The sequence below is a fragment of the Ostrea edulis genome, chromosome 5, assembly GCF_947568905.1.
Source record: "Ostrea edulis chromosome 5, xbOstEdul1.1, whole genome shotgun sequence".
NCBI lineage: Eukaryota > Metazoa > Mollusca > Bivalvia > Ostreida > Ostreidae > Ostrea > Ostrea edulis.
The window spans coordinates 36,740,024-36,762,450 of NC_079168.1; the positions used below are offsets into that span (position 1 = coordinate 36,740,024).

The window sequence follows — 22,427 nt, forward strand, 5'->3', positions numbered from 1 at the left end:
TTTTAACAAACTTGAATCTGCACTATGTCAGGAAGCTTTCATGTATAAATCTTGGCTCTTTTGGCCCACTGGTTCTTGAGAAGATTTTCCCCAATTTATTCCCATGTAAAACTTTGATCCCCTATTGTGGCCCCAACCAACCCCTGGGGGCCATGATTTGAACAAACCTGAATCTGCACTGTGTCGGGAAGCTTTTGTGTAAATTTCAGCTCCTTTGGCCCAGTGGTTCTCGAGAAGATTTTTAAATGACCTCACCCTATTTTTGTGATTATCTCCCCTTTGAAGGGGGCATGGCCCTTCATTTGAACAAACTTGAAAGCCCTTCACCCAATGATGCTTTGTGCCAAGTTTGGTTGAAATTGACCCAGTGGTTCTGGAGAAGATGAAAATGCGAAAAGTTTATGCCGATGACAGACAACGAACAAATTTTGATCAGAAAAGCTCACTTGAGCCTTTGGTTCAGGTGAGCTAAAAAAAAGATGCCTCGGAAATTGAAATCTTCTTTAAACTCGAATGTCTACCAGGCGTAGATACGCTTACAATGAGAAGGAGGAATTACTCTTTTGTTTAAATAGGAGTTGCGAGATTGATGACTGTTTGTTATCTTCAGTTTCTTTTTTAGAGAAGTGAACAGACATTGGTGCAAGTATGTCCATTTCTCTAAAGAGAATAGCCCCTATTGCCAACATGATTCAACTTTCCATCTACTCAATCACCCCTTGCAATTGTTCAATTTCACCTCAACAGGTCAGAGAGTGGACACAAGACAAATTGTCTAAGTTGTGTTAATGGGGCAATTTGTGAAATTGTCAACACCATGCTCTTTAATCGTTTTTGAATTTTGTTCGCAGAATTTTTCTGACTTGAAGCTCAACACATTAATGGTCAACTTAAAGAGCATAATTTCATAGAGCAATGCTGTAATGCAGTAAGAAAAGCAAATTAAAAAGCTTTTATGTTGAACATGCCAGAAAATACCTGCATATACATGTACAATGCATTGCAGTTAATAACCAATTCCTTTTAGGTTGAACAATATTTGGTACACCCCTATTGAGGGAATTCCTTGGCCTTCACGAGACTTGCATTCCTTAAAGACACTGAAAGATTTGACAGTCAACGGTGGTGTTTCATGTAGATTTGAAACACGTTTGATTCTGTACAGGTATCCATTTTTTAGAATAAAACATTGGATGAAGTTTTCATTATATTTTATTTGTTGACTGATGAGTAGTGAATTTTGCACAAATCATATCAAGTAACAAGCCTGCTTGCTCCTCAGAGACAAGAAGTTCATTTGCTCCCACATAAATGCATGAAAACAACGATACAATGATTTCCATCTGTTCGTTCTAAATACCATGTTATTTCTTCCACGTTACATGCAAGAAATCGGGTTACAACCATGAATGGCAGTGCTACTTTTCCCCTTAAAGACAAAGCCAAACTGCTTATTAAAAATATTTACTTCTAAATTTTGTACATTTTGAAATTATGCACTTTAACATCTGTTGAATGAAGGTTACACATTTTTGACAAAGTTCAACCTTCAATAAATGTTTTCACAAAAGCAATTTTCTCATATTAAAGTGACCAGTTACTGTACATTGAAATCATTTTAGACACTGTCACAATCATAATATCGGTCTGGATGAAAACAGACATAAATACATGTACATCATACACAATCACTTCATCCGTTCAAACCATTGAAAAAAATTTACAGAAAAGAAACACGAGATATGAAACTGACAGCACTGTCTGGTCTGCATTGTATTGTACATCACTGAAACATGAACTGTACACGTTCTGTCAATCGCTGTGCATTGAATATTTCCACTGTATATATATACTTTTAATGTTACGACCAAGAAAACATATACATTAACATGTATATCTCGCAAATTTATCTAGGTAATTGTTTGGCTATCAGTGAAATACCGTATAAAGAAATGGCCCAAGTAAGTGAAATGTGTACAAGACTATTAATAAAACATACAGAGATCCATTCTCACAGCATAGATGTTCAACAAATAAGTCATTCTGATAAATAGATCAGTATGATAAAATGGGATAAATATACACAGATGCTTTCACAATGAAGACTGTTTTCATGTCAGAATATGTCTACCATCCCACATTAATATGATAAAAGTACATTTCCTTCCTAAGCAAAGTACATACCAAGTTATCTAAAACTGAGAAGGAAATGTCATCGGAATGCTCACATCGTGTAGCGGCTGATTGGGAACTTCTGACATGGGAAACACCTTAGTGTTTGCATCATACACATACAAAGAATATTGAAAAACTGTACATTTACAATCAAAGAAGCATAAATATTTTTCAGTTTTTACATAATACACATAATTATCACTATGAGAAACAAAAAAGAAAGCTTTCTTATTCTTCACTGAGTTTGCCTACGGAGATTTAAATATTAAAGAAATTCTCCAAACAGAATTAACAAATTATCAATAAAAAGCAAGAGAAAACTTAGACACACCAAAAAAAGAGAATACAATCAATAGAATGAAGACTCTACTACCTGAACTTAAAAATCTTGGGTTTAAGAGTCTCAAATTCTGATATCCCCCATTTGGGCATAACAAGACACCATCTCTCATTTACTGGACAGTTCGATACACAAGAGTTTTACCCCCACATATAAATTGTGTGTCTTATACAATATCTGAAGTTAACAGCACCCTCCTGAGGACTTAACGGGGTTGCTAGCGTTAATTTTAACACTGGGTTTGTTGTCCTGTGAGGCTGAAATGACAGGTCCCATCCTATTCTTGATTTCTGCAGCCATCGTCATAAAAGCTTGTTCCACATTTGTAGCGTTCTTTGCACTGGTCTCCAAGAACGGAATTCCAAGCTGGTCAGCATATTCCTGTTCAATGGAAAGAAAATCATCAGAAAAGGATAAGAAAATTAAGGGAGAAACATAAAAGCATTACATATAAAGTTATGCTCTAACAATAACTATCAATACAAAACAAAAGTTACTGTGGAATCATTTTAATTCGTAGGGGCCAACGTTCGTGGGTAAGCAAAATTTTGCTGGCTTGCGGGGACGTAATTTTGTGGGTAAGCAATATGATGTCATTAGGAGATAACTCTACTTGGTTTAAAAAAATGCTCGAGGGCACGTAAATTCATGGGTAAGAGTGACCCACAAAATCCAGAAAATTCAATTTCATTTTAGTTAAACACAATGATAGTATATTTCCTTATTATATACACAAAACACCGAATTTATCAATTAATACATGTACATCACCCTGAATTAATCTTCCAACTATTCCCATATATATAACCCTGAAGAATTCTAGGTACTATTTAACTACCCCCCCCCCCCCCCCTCTCAATTTTCTGTCTCTTCTCATACATTTAGATACATACATGAACCTGCATTAATCTACTGTCTATTCCCACAATGACAGATAGATAACCTTGAATTTGTGTATTCTCATACCAATAACCCTGAATTATTTTAGCAATCTACTGCCTATTACCATACTAACCTTTGCTGTTGTATAATCTACAACTTTCTTTGTCTCCATGTCTGATTTGTTGCCCACAAGTAATTTATTGACATTTTCACTGGCATATCTGTCAATCTCTTGTAACCACTGCTTCACGTTACTAAAGGACTCCTGCAATAAGTACATGTTAACTATGTATCATCATACACAAATTATATAAATAAATTTTATCAGAAATTTGAAATGAAAAATTACTTGTAATAACACAGTAAGAACATTTCATATAGATCTAGATAAAATTTGAAATGAAAAATTACTTGTAATAACACAGGAAGAACATTTCATATAGATCTAGATAAAATTCAGTATGTCAAATGATAACAGTGAATAAACTCTATCCCAACATAACACAACCACATGAATATATAGCAACACGGAGAATGGCATTAATGATTTCCAGAGTACAAGCCAGTCTAACATGTTTCGGGAACAAATGTATCAAAGCAAAATGGACAATGTAAGCCATTAATTTGCTCATCAAAAAATATAGTTGAAGTACTTCACGTGATACACAATCAAAGCTTAATCAGTACGAACAACTGCATCGTAGGAAAATTATTCCTTTCGTCAAAGTTTCTAGATCAGTAGTCATTGAAAACTGCATTTAGAATCAAAAGTTGAAATACATCAGATTTTTTGGCATCTTTTAGTTCTATTGAATAAACAAGTGACACAGCAGATCATTTTGCTTCCTGTTAGTTTCTTCTAATATATTTGATAGCCTACTATATTCACATTGGTGAGTGCACAGATAAACATACACTACATGCATCACTATTTTTGTGTGTATCTACTTTTTTGTCTTATTCAAAATTTTCTTATACATTAATTTAAAACTCTGTTAATTCATAATAGTTACCAAAATGCGAGCTTAAACCAGAGACCACGAGATTTGCTATTCAACCATGGAACCACAGTACTGATAGTGGATATATATATATATATATATATATATATATATATATATATATACACACATACACACACACACACATATAAACTAAAAGTTTACGATTACGAGGGCTGTTCGATATGTAATGTGTATTGTACCACAGCGCGATAACTCTTTGCACGATTTCGTGGATGATGATACTCCTGAATAGTTCTATTCAATTTGATACCTTTCCAACGGTATAAACAATAGCCTTCAGCTCCACATAGTTTTAAACTTAGTCATTTCAATAGAGCCAGTCCTTGACCACTGTTGTAAAAATGGTTGGGAAACAGGTTGAGAATATTGAAGAAAGAGCTTATATAAAAGTTCGCACAAAACTCGGTCCTTCGGTAATGCAGATTTTTACTGAATTGGGGAAAGTTTATGGGTCTGATAAGGTATCTTATGAGACAGTTCGTAAGTGGAGAAAGAAATTTCTGACTGGCACAGAGTCCGTCAAAGATGCAGCAAAATCTGGCCGACCTGTAACTGTAACAGGCAAGGCAAATGTCTCGAAAGTCAGGGAAATAATTGAAAGTGATGGCAGATACATGATTCGTGATATTGCCATAGCTGTTCGCGGGTGCATTTCATTTTGAAGCATATTTTGAAAGTACGAAAGATTTCTGCCATATGGATTGGATACCGCATATATTGACAGATGACCAAAAACGGGTACAAGTACAAACCGCTAAGCAATTGCTAAAAATGTTTCCCAAATTCAATCAAAGACAATTTGCAAACATTGTTACTTGTAACGAAACCTGGGTTCACTATTTTGAACCAGTAAGAAAAATTGGAAACAAAATATGGCGAACTAAACACGGTTGAAGGCCTGTAGTTGCCAAAAGAACCATAAGCACAAAGAAGGTTCTTCTCATGTGATGGTATAGCTGTACAAATCCCAGCTCCAAAGGGCAAAAGTGTTACAGGTCGGTATTACCGAGATGTTATACTAAAAAAGCTCAAGAAATATTATCATAAACGACGCCCCGTGTCAGGATTTAGGCATGTTCGTCTACTTCATGATAATGCTCCATCACATACATCTGAGCTTGTGAAGCAATTTTTGAAGTCGAAGGTTACCGTCTTGCCACACCCACCATACTCTCCAGATCTAGCCACATGCGACTTTCCCCCTTTTCCAAAACTTAAAAAGTTCTTAATTGGTCGTCGTTACAAGTCCCGACAAGTCCATGGCTCAGCCATCAGTCAGTGTCTCAGAGGTCAACCTAAATCAGTGGACTTCAAAAATTGCTTCACAAGCTCAGATGTATGTGATGGAGCATTATCATGAAGTATTGAGTAAGAAATTTGTTGTAAAAATTGCAGATTTTTTAATTTTGTAAAATATGTAGGAAATTGAGGGTTCTGTCATCTAATATTGGTCCACATAAGTTAACCATCACAGTTTGAAGTACAACATGTTAAAAGACAACAAATATTAATATAGAAATGATGGTGATACACATAATGCAGACAGCTCTATTAATGAAAACCTACAACTAGCATATTGTTAAGAGAGTTCAGACTTTGAGAATGCCAGAAAATTATTCATGATTATGGCATCACAATTAAAAAACTATGACTACACTGCAATTTTTTTTATTAATCTAATTTGTGTGTGTGTATATATATATATAAATATAATTTATTTCTATATGTATTTCTAACATTTTACTTGAGATGATGAGATGTGGTGTTGATCACAAACTTAAAAATCCCAACTATAGTTACTTTCAGTAGTATGGAATTGTACAGATACAAATAAAATGGAACACTTACATTGTCTCAAAACTGGGAATTTCTAGACTATGAATTTGAATTTTTTTTTGCTTATTTTCCAATTGAGAAGGGTCCTTTTATCGGAACCATTTATGCGAGATTCACAGCCCTGTAATCAACTCTTTAAAACTGTGTTTAAAATGCTCACAACTTTGCTACATACATGCTGATGTCCAAATCTCATTTATTTTTCTTTTACTTATAAAAGAAAAATAAGTTGAACATGTTAAAAATTCCATGTTTCATAAAATTTTTATTTTTTGTTTCTTTGAACCTGTTGAATGAAAAATATTTCATACCATAAGGATTCACCAAAATTTGTTAGGGACTCATCATTTTCGGGAGACATATGCTACTTATAAACCATGCATCCCGGACTCACTTTGAAAAATTCATACTGACTACCATGTACGTCAACATGAATTTACTAGAAAATTTTGAAATAGGGTTCTCTGTACAAAGCACTTGTGAAAAATGAAATTTACAGAGATTACATTTTATATTTTTACCTGGTCTGTGACATCATAGACGACAATAATACCATGAGCACCTCTGTAGTAGCTGGATGTAATTGTTCGGAATCGCTCCTGTCCAGCAGTATCCCACTAAAAACAGAATGTTACAATTGCACTAACTGTACACCAGAAAACATCAATTTGAAAACTGTCTTACACATATGTCCTTTTCATCTTTATCATTAATAGCAAGATACAGTATAATTTGTCCAAACCGGCCTCTGAGTACTCCGGCGCTCTGTCAATTCCGGCCACAAAATATAGTCCCTAACATTTCTTTAACAAATCCTTTATTAATAATTCCCTGTACTCCGGATACTGTGTATTCTGTATATCGGCCGGCTTACACAGTCCCAACTGCTATCAATTAACTTTAATTATCCTGTGTAAACCGGCCCCTCGATGATACACCACCCTAATTGTTGCGGTCAATTGTATTCGGTGTACACAAGGTCCCAACTGCTCGTAATTAGCTCTAATTATTGCATTTAAACCAGCCACCCCACAATGACCAACCTGTCGGTATTCGGTCGATCACACACGGTGTACACAAAGGGTGTCTCAAGGGAAGCCACAGGTAAGTAATAGAGTGCAACTGGCGAGGAGTCGTGATCAGTTTAACATACAACCTGATCTTTAGGGGGTGCACTTTTCAATTATGACAGCACCACTCACGAGGTAATGGCGCTCCCCCTAACGACAGAAACGAGAACTGACATTAAAAGACAAAGTTCAATTAATCGATGAATTCGATACATTCTTGGAATGAAACAAAATCGGCAACAATCCCGTTATGTTTTCCAAAAGCAGGGTTTCCCCTCGTGGACTTCTTGGAGCTCTACGGCGAGTCAGACAGTGATGATATGCAGTTAGTTAGCACTACTCGCCATGTCCGGTCGATCACTCGGCATTGCATTAGTTTCCGTTTCACAAATTGAGACAGTTGAAAGCGATACATTTACATTACAATGAAAGCTGGGAAAGACAAATTTTAAACGAACACAACACAAACTTGACGAACATACGTAATGTAGCACTTGATAACGGCGATGATGTGGACGAAATCGACAATTTACCAACAGAAAATTGCGCGAATAATTCCCAGATTTTAAACTGTTTAATAAAAATTGAAACTTTTTCAAATGAGCACGACAATAAAACACTGACATTTGTATTTTTACATTTTGAATTCTTTTGTGATATATTAAAACGTTAGCAATCATTACACACGTATGCATAGATAGTGAATACAAGGGAAGCAACTCTCATTATTGTCAACATTCTGCACTCCGGACTCTGTGCAAACCGGCCAATTTCTTTGGAACCACACATAGCCGGTTTAGACAGATTATACGGTATATGAAAGTAAAAACAGTTCGTAGGAATTTCTATGCTTCCTATTACAGGTAAGTTAAACATCGAAACTTTAAGAACATCTATACTTACTATTTGTAACTTTATAGTTTTCCCATCTAATTCAATAGTTCGAATTTTCTGAAAACAAAATGACCACATTTAAATAGTTGTACCAGGTATATTGTCAGTGAATGAAACACATGTAAGTTTCTTTTTTATATATTATTAAATATTTCAGTCCATAATTTCAGAATTTCCCCTCTTTATATATTGGTGAAGCCAATGGAATACATTTATCACAAGACAGAGCAAGAATCTGATTCTGTGGATTGTACTTATAATTTAAATGTACTTACAAAGTCTACGCCTATAGTACTTATATAACTCTCTGTGTATGTGTCGTCCTGAAAAACAGAAATTAATTTTATTTATAGAAATTGTATAGAGATCTATAAAATTAATAGATACTTTCCTTTGTAACTTTAACTTTTCAATTTCATTTCCAAAATTGTTTATTTTCTGGTGCACTTATGACCTTCTTTCTGGGAGGGTGGGGGTTGGGGTTGAATACTCACTGCAAACCGCAACAGCAGACAGGATTTGCCTACACCTGAGTCACCAATCAGCAATAGCTTAAATAGGTAATCACTGAAAAATTATACAGTAATGACATTTACCAACAGTCCAACAAATTGTGTTCACTTAAAATTAAAAATACACTTAAAACTATCAAACCTAGTTTCAAGATGACAACTCAGTAGAATGCACAATTCATTCATGATCATGAATGTAGGTGACTATATCCAAAGGATTGTCACAGATTTGAACAATTATCTAAAACTTTTACATACAGTGGAGTTTGCTTTGAAAATCATCAAGTACCATTCAGATTTCTTGCAGCTGATAATGGGGTAGAAAATATTGAAGTTTAAGAGGTAGGAAGTGTGTGCTTTATATAATCTTGAACACATGCTTAAAATTTGTAAATCATTTGCCAAATATGAGGAAATTAAGAATTTTCATTAACACTGATCATGCTGATAATCAATTTGTTATAGTTATGACCTGTTTTACGTAATAATGATCTAAAGTTTAATAAAGGACTCTTATTCTACATTCTTTTTTTGAAATAAATCCAAAATGTTGGATTCCAGGACAGTTTGATAACTATTAATTGGAAGTTTACATGAGTTTGTACTACAGACCTGCAATTATTTTCAGGAATTATTCATGTCAATCAGATGGCACTAAACATACAACTTTGCTGCTGTTATTACCATGATCATAATAAAATTTTATTCTTATTCATACTATTAGTTTATTACTGAATGTACAAAAGTGTCTCTAACCCCACTAAAAATGTAAAGCATTAAGCCAGTCTTCACGAAAACTCAGTGGTCCGAAGACCGAGGCCAGTGAATTTGACGGTCAGGTCAGTGAAAATTAAAAATCAGGAAGTCCGATGGGCTTGTAGACTTTTTGTAAGTCACACTAAACATAATTTTGGATTTAGATATTCTAAGCGTCTTATTTGCTTAAATTTATCATCAAAATAAAAAAAATCAAATAATAGCACATAAACTAATTGTTTGGACATCGTGGTTTGTTTATTTCGTAAAGTACTTGTAATTGTCAAGATAACTTGTACGTTGATCAAGTGAATATTAAACGAACAATTTGTTAAAACAACAAAAATCGCTGCGTTCTGTATCGCACCGCACACCGGTAATTGCTGCTTTATTGCATTCTCCAATTAAAATGAACTTCGACAATTGCAGTTATCTCTGATTTTATGCAATTTCTATAGTTTATAGAATTAATCAATCGTTTACATTTGATGTTAGTAGAGAAGGTTAATTCCTAAGGGGCACTCGGGCTGTTTTCATGTTTGTGAAAAATACGTGAATTTGTAGTCTTGTTGTTTGCGGGCGAAGAGAGAGAAAATACCATGTACGGTGTTGTTTTTCTGGTATCGACAGAAAGGATGTCTTAGGATGGATATGAATACGCGTAATAACCATAGTTTCAGTAAATTAATTGTACAATTTTACAATGCATTCCATAATGTGTGTGATAAACATATGACAATTTAGGGGGCCAGTAAATTTTACTGTGGGCCAGTAAATTCAGACAGTTCACTGGTCCAACTGGCCAGTAAGTTTTAAATGTTTTCGTGAAGACTGTTAAGCCAAATTTGTGAAAACTTCATGCAAGTGGACTGCAAATCGATCTTCATATTGAATTGAAATAAAAGAAAATGCTATTGTTTCAAGAGCTTTCTTTATAATCCACCATAAAATTGTTAATTACAGATGTGGGTCCCCAGAAATTGGTGTGGGTTGGTAAAACTTTTGAGCATTTGGGGGTCCACACGACCCCTATGCTTTTGAATGTTATCTGCAACCCTGCAATGATTTTTCTACATTTTTTCAAAAGGGTCCTGTGGCTTTCGAATTGGGAAAAATAGTCATTTTATCAAATTGGGAAAATCTAGACATTTGTAAACATCCTAAATATATCTTATCAAGCAAGAAATCAAACACAAATTGATGTAATTCTTCTTTTATTTTACATATTTAACTTTCTTTTCTAAGCTCTTTTAAAAAAAATAGTGGAACATTTTTTTAAAAAGTCATCTAGAATTTATGCTTCTATGTAATGTCGTACATAAACTATTCACACTGAACTATTTTAAAACAAATTTTATACGTTTTTTGCCAGTTTTTATTACTGGGAAAAGTGCAAGTTAAATTGTAAAAAAAAAAAAAGAAAAAAAAAAAGAAAAAAAAAGAAGAGGTAATTTTTGGACCTAAAATGGGTCTCTAAGAAATCACTGTCCTGTAAACCAATATTATTCACAACTTAATTTTGAATCAATGCATGTATTTTGTTAATGATCATTTTACAATCACTCTCTATCTCTATTTGATTTACAAAATACAGTGTTCGAAATTAACCATAGATCGATAGACCAAGTCTATATGTCAAATAACACTGGTCTATGCCAAATTGTAATTAAGATAGACCAAATTGTCTATGCCGATTTTCCAGATTTAAAGCATTAAATTTCTCCCAAAGGACCTTACATGGTCAGTCGACGCCTGATAAATGTTATGAGGAAAGGAGGATATTGTTACGGAAATGGAAAGAAAATATGTTTTTAAGTACATTAGAGGTAAAGGAAAATGTTTTTTGTGATATGTCTTTGCAATGTTGTGGTCTATGCCAATTCGATGAGGTCTATGTCATCTTGTTTTGGCATAGACCTGTGGTCTATACCAAATTTAAAACCAATTTCGAACACTGAAAATAACAAACTACTTTTATACAAGACTGACTGTGAACTTGTTTTTCATTGTGACATTGTGTGATTAAAGTGATAACAATAGGGCTGAAATGATTCATCGAAATATCAATACTGTTCAATATAAACGCTTGATTCAATGTTCGATTCATTGCCTCGATTTTGAATTTGATACATTTATTATATTCGCATAGACTGCAGATCTAGTACAATTTTAAGTTATTGGTCCGACTGGTCTTGCAGGGATTTATCTAGGTTGTTTTTACTACTGGTATAAGGTACCTTTCCCCTTTGGCAACAACTGGATATTTCCCCTTCCATAGATAAAAAATTCCTCTTCATTTAAAGAAACTTGACAAAATTGTATGAGAATTTTCAACAAAAATCATTTATTATATATTCCAAGTCATTTTCTATAATTATCATACTTACAATATAGATAAAATGAGTAATCAATCAATTTATATGGCTGTTATAATCTGTGGATATTATATTCCATGGATGTCCCCCACCACCATCCCCTGGAAGCTCAATGACCGCATTCTCAAAAATTCCCCTTAAATTCAAAATGGGTAGCAAAATCTAAATGCTGGGTAAAACCCTGTCTTGTTCTGTTTATAGTTAGTGTTGAGCCCTGGATAGGCCAAAATTTATCTGTTAAATGAAGTTATCTCTGTGTAGTATGGTACAGTGACTTAGAACGTTAAATATATATATATATATATATATGATCAAGATACATTAGTTTGTCACATTCCGACCAAATTTATGACCAACATAAAAATCTACACACAAAATACTAATAAAATCAATAAATCATAATTTTGGAAGTGGTGATAATTATTTTACAATACTTCATTCAGAGCTCCAGATAATTTTTTACCACAAAGAGTATTTACTCTCTGATTTTCAAATCAATGAGTATTTTGCTTTTTAGAAAAATTCAAAAGTGTATTTTGTTAATTTACTGATTACCTTTGTTCTTTAGCACAAAAGATGTCACCAGATAAACGATACTTCCGTTAAACTTTAACTTAAAGTCTATACTAAAAGGCCGCTCCAGCTATTTACGAGGAAAATCCTTTGCAGTTCTTTTTATCAAAACTATTCATTGTCATTGGGAATTTGATATTTATCATTGATGCATTAAATTTGAATATGTCAGACACTCAGTCACATGATTATGATCCAATTCTGTATATCATTCATCCACGATTGATAATACAATTTTTTTTCTGTGTTTTTGACCGCACACTACCTCTTTTAATAAGAAAGAAAGTATAACAAGTAGGCCTATATACTAGTGTTTTGAGTTAACTCTTCCAATTTTTCAAAATTGTGATTGTCATCAAAATGTATTTCATAACGCTAAATATCATGTATGATCAAGCCCTGGGTTAACCTCAATTCATATGAATAGATAATTCATATTTATATCATACTACATGTATCACAAATACGTGGACTAATACGCATTACTTTGGGAGTGTAAAGCGTATTTACATTCGCTAATGCGTAATTGTATGCATGATTTTCAACTTAAATGCGTATTTGGTAATATTTAATGAGTATTTACGCTGATACGCACCTTATCTGGAGCTCTGCTTCATTATTACATCAATGCTTTCCTCTAGCTTCTTGTGTGAGATAATATTAATGAGAAGTCTGTACTTTGTTAAATTATTTGTCTTTCTTTAGTAAAGTTAAGAATAGCTAGATTGTAAACCACTGCCCAACACAACAGGATATTAACTAGGCCTAGTCGTTTCAAGTTGCACGTGTTCATATTAAAGTAACTGATGGCTCTTTAGAAATCAACAGCTGATGTGAAATTCGAACATTCATGTAATCATGACCATCCCTCCAGGCAGTGTCTTAGTGATAAACATTTCAAATTCATTACATTTCAAATAATAGTCATTTGTACCAAAGAAGTTCGGATTAGTTCAACTACACAAAATTGGTAAAAAGGTAAAGTCACGAGATAGGACACACATACAAAGATGTGACAGGTCGATTTCAACAGAACGATGACGAATGATGACGTAGACCGTTTAAAGACAATTCTACATGTTCAAAGCAATACTTACTATTCTGGGTTCATTGTGGACATAATATGTTTACGAATCTAACTTTTTCTTTAACAGTTCTTCCTCAAAATTGCTGTATAATAAATTGTATATGTAACTGTTACTTCGTCGTACACCTTCGTTCAATATGGCTTCCTCCTTCGTGAATGCGCATGCACAGTGAGGGGTGGAATTATTTTGCATATGACGTCATGCTCGAAACGTGGCATCACGAGATCAATGTTTGAGTTCCGGTTTTGTTGGGGATCATATATAAACCGTATTTTAATGCCACATCATGGGGGTTCACTCAAACTTTTTATTTTCTTGCAAGGACGCTACACAGAGTTATCGTTCCTTGCTCTCTCTTGTAAACTTGTACAAACTCGGATTGTTTCTGTTGCGTTTGGTAATTCAAGTCGGTTGTGTTTCATTTTGGGCTATGAGACATTAAAAGAAAACCCAAACTACGCAGTTTTGACATAACTTACATGTATATATATATTCATGACAACATGAGGACTATAATATGGAGCATTTTTGCAGGGACCTATAGCATTTTGCAGGGACCTATATATAGGTCCCTGATTTTTGTTTTAACAATTTGTTTTGAATTCCGATAAGTCCAAGTTATATATAAAATCCAAGAGCAATAACTGTTTCTATTGATTTCTTTATTAAGTCTATTATGCGATATATATCCTTCATTTTTCAGACATTTTGTATATTTTTGTGAAGAAAGTTTCATGAAACTGTTATGAATAGCAATAAGTTTTTATGAAGTTTGATAACGCTGTTTAAAGCTGTATGGTCCGAATGACAATATTATTTTCCATCTCGTAAAAACGCTATTAAATCATCGCACGTATGTAGTTATGAGGCTGTATGACATATAGATCTACATTATTTCACCTGTTTTAACCCAAATAATTTGATTTTAAATCGATGTTTACAATAACCGCGTCAGACTGCCAGTTCAAGTGACAGTCACGTGACCAGTTCAAACTTTCAGACCATCGGTGGTCTTATCTGTGTAAAGCTGTCTATTTTGTTACAACAGTACCGTGTCACAAGTTTAATAGAAATAAAAATATCAAATACCTCTTATTAATTTGTTGTTTTACGCTCTTTCAGCCTTAAAACTAGACAATTGTGTATGAGTTAATATATCATGTTGGGATTCCCCTGACGCACGTGGGTCTATTTATAGACGTCTATTATGGGATGATTTATATATGTGTACCACACATATTTACTTTCTAAATAATATGCTCGCTGTTTTCTTTTACATGCAGATGTTTTCAAGCATGTAATTAAGGGAAAGTTAATAACTTTATAAAGTAATTAATCTGCTTTAAAGCAATTATGTACACAAAAAATACATGAACATCGGATCATACAGCTTTAAGGAAAAATGCAATTTTATGACGTGGATATCTGTATCTGTATTGGTACGTTGAATCACCACTTCTGGCATATGATCAACGGAAATGAGAGAGCGCAAGTAGATCTTATTCGCGCTGAAGGCTTGATTTAAAGCCTTCTACAGTCTTTGAACACACTTGATGTCACTCAGTTCATTCCAGTCAATGACTGTGCGTACAAAGAATGAGTTTCTTCTTATAGGTGTGTTACACGATGGTATATTGAAACAACGGCTATTGTTGGTACTATGGATGATGTTCGTGTTTCAAAGTCAGTAAATTTCTTGGCCTTGATTCGTCGCTTGTTAATTGATGGCTGTTACCAAGTAAGTATCAGGCGGTATCGCTGGTGCTAGCCCCTCAACCACCTTGAACAGGAACGTTAGGCGTAATTCTTTCCTTCGTTCTTGTAAAGATGGAAGATCTAAGGTCTTAAGCATGTTGGTAATGCTCCCTGGTGTCCGGTTCTTATAGTCTCCAGTAATAAAACGAGCTGCTTTCCTTTGTATCTTCTCCATCTTAATGATGTCTGATTGAAGGAAGGGATCCCATATAACGGCCCCGTACTCTAGTGTAGAACGTACTAGGGAGATATATGCTGTTCTACGAGTAGGTGAAGGGCTGTGGCGAAGATTCCGTCTCAGAAAACCTAGTGTGGAACTTGCTTTCTTACAAATATTATTTATGTGGGTCGTCCATTTAAGGTCTGATGACAACATGACCCCTAAGTACGGGTTTGTCTGTACACTTCTGAGGATGGTTCCGTTTAGCTGGTAAAAGAACGTAGACTTCTGTCGGATACTAAGTACATATCATTTAGTGGCATTAAAACGCATCCCCCACTTCGCCCACTGTTCCAGGTTAGCAAGGTCTTGCTGCATTATTAGGTGGTCTTCGTGTGATGTTATCTCACGGTATAGTAGGCAGTCATCGGCGAATAAGCGGACTTTAGACGGCACCGTATCAGGTAAGTCATTTATATGACAAAGGAATAGGAGGGGCCTAATACAGTACCCTGGGGTACTCCTGAGTCCATCGTGACTTCTTTTGAGCACTCCCCATCAACAACTCCCTCATCAGACGGTTACATATAAATGATTGGATCCACTGGTGTAGGCGGCCCTGTATCCTGTAAGCTTTCAGTTTATGAAGAAGCTTATGGTGTGGCACGGTGTCAAATGCTTTCGAAAAGTCTAATATTGCAATATCAGTTTGTATTCCTCTGTCGTAGCTTGATGTTAGGTCATCAATATTGACAGCTAGCTAGGTTTCGCAGGAATAACCTGAACGAAAACCATGGTTAAGAGAAGTCAGGATCTTATGACGTTCTAAATGCTTAATCATATGACGACAGACAATGTGTTCGAGTAATTTACTTAGCAAAGAAGTTAAAGAAACTGGACGTAGTTTTCCGGTAGGTGGCGGTCTCCCTTCTTAAAAAACTGGTGCTATATTTGCATTGAGCCAGTCATTTGGTAGGCTTCCTGAATCAAGAGACCTCTGGAAAATCAATGCGATACTCGGGGCAAGTTCGGTAGCACAGTCTTTCAACACACGGTTAGGTATAGAATCAGGTCCAGGCGCCTTCGAGGTTTGAATGTTTTTCAACAACCGTCCTCGTTGATAGTTATGTCTGATAATATAGTCTCACTCGGTCCATTGACTAGTGGTATGGTAGTACATGTATCTCGAGTGAATACAGAACTAAATTGGTCTATTAATATATCAGCTTTTGACTTGCTGTCACTGAAGAGCTGGCCTTTTCTCTTCAGAGGTGATACTCCAACATTGTCTTGTTGTTTTGACTTCACATAACTCCAGAAGGGTTTAGAGTTGTTATTTGCCAGACCTTCTTGAATAGTCTTGTTCATGTATGACCACTCCGCTCTACGGAAAGCCTTTTGCATTCACGCTGGAAGTGACGGTAGTTCTCCCAATTTCCGGTTTTCTTTGCTTGTCTGTGTAAGCGTGTTTTGCGTCTGGTCATTTTACGCAATGTATGATTTATCCAAGGTGGTGATTTACGCCGTTTAGACACTCTAGATGGGATGTGCGTTTCTATTTCGTGTTGAAATGCGGACTTAAAGTAAGACCAAAGGTCATTAATGTTCTTCCCGTCCTGGTACATGGATTTCACAGTGACATATATCCCTTTGCACTTATCACGCAGTGCGTCCCAATTTGCTTTCCCGAATAGGAATGATTTCCTTGGTTTCTGTCGGTTATAGTGCGGCTTGGTGTCAGAATCCATTACAACAATGTCATGGTCAGATATACCCGGAATTACAGTGATGCTCTTAATGAGGGACGGATTTGTAGTAAATACCAGATCTAGTATATTTCCTTGCCTCGTAGGCAGTTCTTGCATCTGGGTAAGATCGAACTTAGTAGATAGGTCAATAAGATCCTGGTGCACTAGTTTGTCTATGGGAGATGTAACCGATAGAATTGTCCAGTCAATATCTGGGCAATTCAAATCACCACATAAAATTTTCTGCCGGTCTTTTTTCTCCGTTAATAGTTCAAGTGATGTATCAAGTTTCTTAAGTAGGTCTCGGTTCCGGTGTGGCATGTAGTAACACCCGATAGAAAGCTCTTTACAACCTTTGAGTTGGATTTTGACCCATGTGATATCACAGCTGGTCACAAATTCTGGTTGTTCTATTGAAACTATGTCCTCAAGAATTAATATGAATACACCACCACCCAGCGAACTGCGGTCATTTCTATATACCTTGTAATGACTAGGAAATATCTCACTGGATTTAATAGCATCCTTTGTAGGGTTGCATCCAGGCTTGACCCCCCTGAGCCACGACTCCGTTCCAGATACTATGTCAGGTTCTGTGTACTCGAGTACTGCTGATATATCATCCATTCTCAGTTAATGTGTGCATTACCGTCGCCGACGTTTATAGTGATTATTCAAAATGTTTCATGAAAGGTTATTGTTTCTTAAAAAGTCTAAGAATTTTTTCCTTGGGCACCCATTGATATGTAAACGTGTTTAGTAAGGACTTCCGTTATGTACAATTTAAATCACAGGCACCTGAAGTATGGATATTACTACCCCCCCCCCTTTTTTCATAATTTTTTTTTTGGTGGCAATAATTTCTCTGAAATGTATGAATTCCCAGTCTATCTCATCCCTCTTTCGATTCATGTAATCGTTTCACGCTTTTTGTAAGCTTTAAAGATTGGCCTTCTACCGGTATAGGCCAATCTTTAAAGCTTACAAAAAGCGTGAAACGATTACATGAATCGAAAGAGGGATGAGATAGACTGGGAATTCATACATTTCAGAGCAATTATTGCCACCAAAAAAAAATTATGAAAAGGGGGGGGGGGTAGTAATATCCATACTTCAGGTGCCTGTGATTTAAATGAATGTCGCCAGAGCAGGTATCTTATATTTCAGTATTAGTGATATAAAATTTACGTATAATAGCATTATGTTTGCTTTTTAGATAAAGTTAGATAGCATGAATGAGACAAAAAATAAGAAGTTTTATAGTGTATTTTTTCAATCTTGGTAAATGTATGATCTTCTAAAGTAATGTCGCCGATCCATAGGTTTCAACATCTAAGATAATATAGCCGTTAATTTTCTGCCTACATATTAGTTTTCCTCGCTAATAATGGTAGCTTTACAACTTTAAAAATGTAACAAAGATAGTTTCTTAGTATATATAATAAAAGTATATATATGTGACACTTTTTATTGACATTATCCGAATTTCAATATCGTGTTCTCAGAGCCTATGGATAAGAATGAAACGTACGTTACCTCATAAGTTTTCAAAGAACGAGTTTTTCAATGCAATATATGCATGGTGAAAATTGTATAATACATCTTGCGTATTTATAATCAAATATAAAAATTTATGACATAGCGTTTACCTTTGAATTTTTAAGCTACAATGCATTGGTTGCAACGTACATGTACATTACTGAAATGTACGTTACCAAATCATACGAAAAAGCGTTTAAAAACTTAGCATAAAGTATATGACTGCGTGGTTTTGAAGGTTTCTATGTTTAAGATTCGAAGGAAAACAGAAACAATGCAAAAATCAGTAATTTGAGGTAAGTGATATGAGTTCACTGATTTTGAAATCTTGTGATGTAAACAAGTATAACATGCATATGCAAATTTTTAGACGGTATTTTTCCCCATTTCTGAACTAGTAAATGATGTTCTGTCTATATATCAGGACGACGTTATGAGGGGGGGGGGGGGGGGGGGTACATGATATATTGTAATGTACCTTTCTTATAGTTTCATAAACTACTCGGTTGTATTCATAAACTTGACATTCTGTCAATCATGATACATTATTTCTATTGTCAGAAATTAAATTATAGTTTCAATTATTCCAAACATTAATATATATTGCTTCTATTGATTATAACCAAGATTTAGATTAAAGATTTGTTTGTAACACATACGTCTGTTAGTAACGCTAGATTGAAGGAATGTGAAATGTTTTATGGTTTTCCAGTTCGATATGATGTTGCTCAGAATCTATCAAATCATTTACAAATTCGATATATAGCAAATAATTCGTAAAGAAAAACTCCATAGTCGTGTTGGTAACGTACATATTATCTTCAACATAACGTACAATCAACATTAAAATGCAGCTCTATGGGAGGAGAACCCGTTACTATTTTATTTTGAATCTATAGTATCAAGAAGAAGGGGGTGTCCCTCTTTTGACCATTATTTATTTAACGATGCATATAAAAGAAATCTTAAACAGTAATAGCGAATGAGAAGAATGTAAGCTTGAGAGTTTTGAATAAAGACGATAAAGTCAGGCCCGTAGGAAGCACTTTCACTTGGGGGGGGGGGGGGGGGGGGTACCACACCAAAGTAATTTACGACAAAAAAGTGATATCGACAAAACCATTAGTAAAAAGATAACTGCATAAATATGTGCAAGCATTGAGGTGTACGTCATGTACATAAATCTAATTATGTACATAGAATCTAATTAGTTTCCCAGAAAACCCTTCAACTTTAATTTTAAGTTTGTTGTTTTTTTTGGAGGGGGGTGTTAGGGATTTTTAAAAATCTTTTTTTTTTTGTTTATATCTTTATCATTTTGTTATCAATCATTTCTGAGTCATAAAGTATTTAGTACTCGGTAAACTTTCCAAAAATCACCAGTCTGTGTTCACTTTCACTTACGAACTCCTCAACTATTTTTTCTGGATTCAGTTCATCAGTCTCATTTTTATGAACATGCAATAAAAGCAAATTGTTTGTTCGTATTTGGCTCATTGTTGATCTCAGTGATGTTTTCAATCTTTTCAAGGAGCTCACTGGTAGCGTTAGTTGCAGGAAGTACCAAAATTAGTTTGAGAATTTTGAGGATCTCGGCAAACAGACTTTTTTCATCTGAATGTCTGAAAAATTCAACCACACTTGGTATATCTGGTGTAAAGTCTTTTGGCAAAACAGTCTTTAACATTATAAGCTGGCAGTGAAGATGCTTTGGCTTCAAATCTGTATCATATAGGGTCGGGACAAAATTGAATTTTTCTTCAAACGTTTGACCTGTGCAAGCCTTAATTACGAGGTTTTCAAGATTAACATAAGCTTTGTAACCTGGTTGGTGAAATCTAGATTTTATGCCAGCTAAAAGCAGATCTAATTCCTCGTAGAAATCTTTCCTATACATATCTGCACACGATGAAAAAGTATGTGCTGCTGTCCCATCATCAATTTTACGAGGAATTTTGCGTTTTCTAGGAAGAACAGGATCATCGATGTTCATCTGTTTTGCTTTTTCAACAACTTCCTCGTAAAACTGAGTGAAGATTGTCTCATCTCGGAGACTTTGCAAAGCACTCATTGTCGTTGATGCCATTTTTTGAATATCACTCGCCGAGAGATTTGGAGCCTGCAGAGCCCTTGCCAAATTATCACTATAACGTAAAAGTTTTTCACTCAGTAAACACCCAAAGAAGAAATCAAACCTGCACATATAAGCAGCCACTCCCCTAATTCTGTTTCTCATTTCTACCTCACGCACGTATTGGAAGCTTTCATCCCAAACATTTCTTAGGATTTCATAGTTTGACAAAATGCTCCAAAATGTGTCGGCTTTTATTGTCCATCTTGTGGGACACAAAACCCTTATTCCCGCTGACGTTTTCTCTAGATTTTCGGCATTTTGTAATGTATTGAAAATCATCTCTCTTCTTGGAGATTCTTTAATCAACTTTGTTATATCCTTTGCAATGTCCAGGGTGTCTCTAAGCAACTTACATCCCTTAATAGAATCACTGCAAGCTAGGTTAAGAGCATGACCATAACAGTGTATGTAAAGGGCTCTGGGTTTAAGTGCATGAATTTCTGTTGCAACACCTGTCTTTGAACCAGACATAGAAGCAGCCATGTCATAACACTGGCCTCGTACTTTGTTGATAGGCAGATCGAACCTCGAAAGGGCATCTTTAATTGCTAGGGTTATTGAATTAGCCCCAATGTCAGAAAGACGGTACATCCCTAATAAATCTTCATGAGCGGTAAAATTTTGATCAACCCATCGAATGCATAAAACAAGTTGCTCTTTGTTGGAAATATCTCGTGTTTCGTCTGCCATTATTGAAAAGAATTCAGACAATTTGATGAAAGCAACAATTTGTCGCAAAACCTGCAACCCCATCACCTGCGAAATTTCATTTTGTATATCTGGAGCAACATACTTATTTGTCTTGCGTTGTAGCCATTCCTGAAGCTGGGGATCGCGTTTAGCCTCTAGCATGAGAAGTTGATTAAAGTTCATGTTTTTCTCGTCTTTGTCACCCCGAAGAGCAATTCCTTGTCGAGCAAGAAACTTCAAAATGTTTATGATTTTAAGCAAATTCTCTCTGTTAGACTTCTTCTCGACTTCGTGCGTCTTTGAAAGACATTCTCCAATATCTTTAACCTCCTCCTTTATCGTAAACTCCCTTTCCATTGCCTCTTTATGGCAATCACTTTTCTCGTGTGCGGCGAATTTTGTGGTTGCTTTTTTCCAGTTTTTAAAACCACTTGATATGAAAGTTTTTTCTTTCTTGTGACAACTGAGAGTCTTCTTCTGAAATGATTTTACGCAAGAAAACAGAATACAACATCTTTGATTTCTACATAATGTAACCAAGACCATAGATCAAACCAGGAGGCATTGAAAGATATCATCTTTTTACCAAATTTTTGTGCTGGAAAGAAAATATTCCGTGGCTGATTTGGGGTACTACCGATCTCTGGTGTATGCCATTTTTCATGTACAACCTGGGCCTTTTGAACTGGTATTTCTGAGATATTATCTTCTGAAGAAGAAGAAGAAGAATCAATAAAGGAAGCAACCTTAACATGTTTGTCTGTTTCTTTGTTTGCAGTTTCCCCCAATTTACCTGTTTCAATAGACTCCTCATTTGTGTTAGACTCCAAGAGTGGGGAAGGACTATCTTGTGATTGTTTTGGTTCAAATGAGCG

At 35.2% G+C, this 22,427-nt stretch overlaps 1 protein-coding gene across 1 annotated transcript; it reads right to left on the reverse strand.

The window, feature by feature from the left end:
• Positions 1 to 1,194: 1,194 nt before the first annotated feature.
• Positions 1,195 to 13,721, reverse strand: LOC125649296 (ras-related protein Rab-1A). Its single transcript, XM_048876733.2, has 7 exons — positions 13,536 to 13,721; positions 8,717 to 8,789; positions 8,498 to 8,545; positions 8,232 to 8,279; positions 6,780 to 6,875; positions 3,531 to 3,662; positions 1,195 to 2,896 (listed from the first exon to the last, which is right to left on the reverse strand). Exons 1-7 carry the CDS (start codon positions 13,556 to 13,558, stop codon positions 2,699 to 2,701), a joined length of 618 nt encoding a protein of 205 aa, XP_048732690.1. The 5' UTR covers positions 13,559 to 13,721; the 3' UTR covers positions 1,195 to 2,698.
• Positions 13,722 to 22,427: the final 8,706 nt, after the last annotated feature.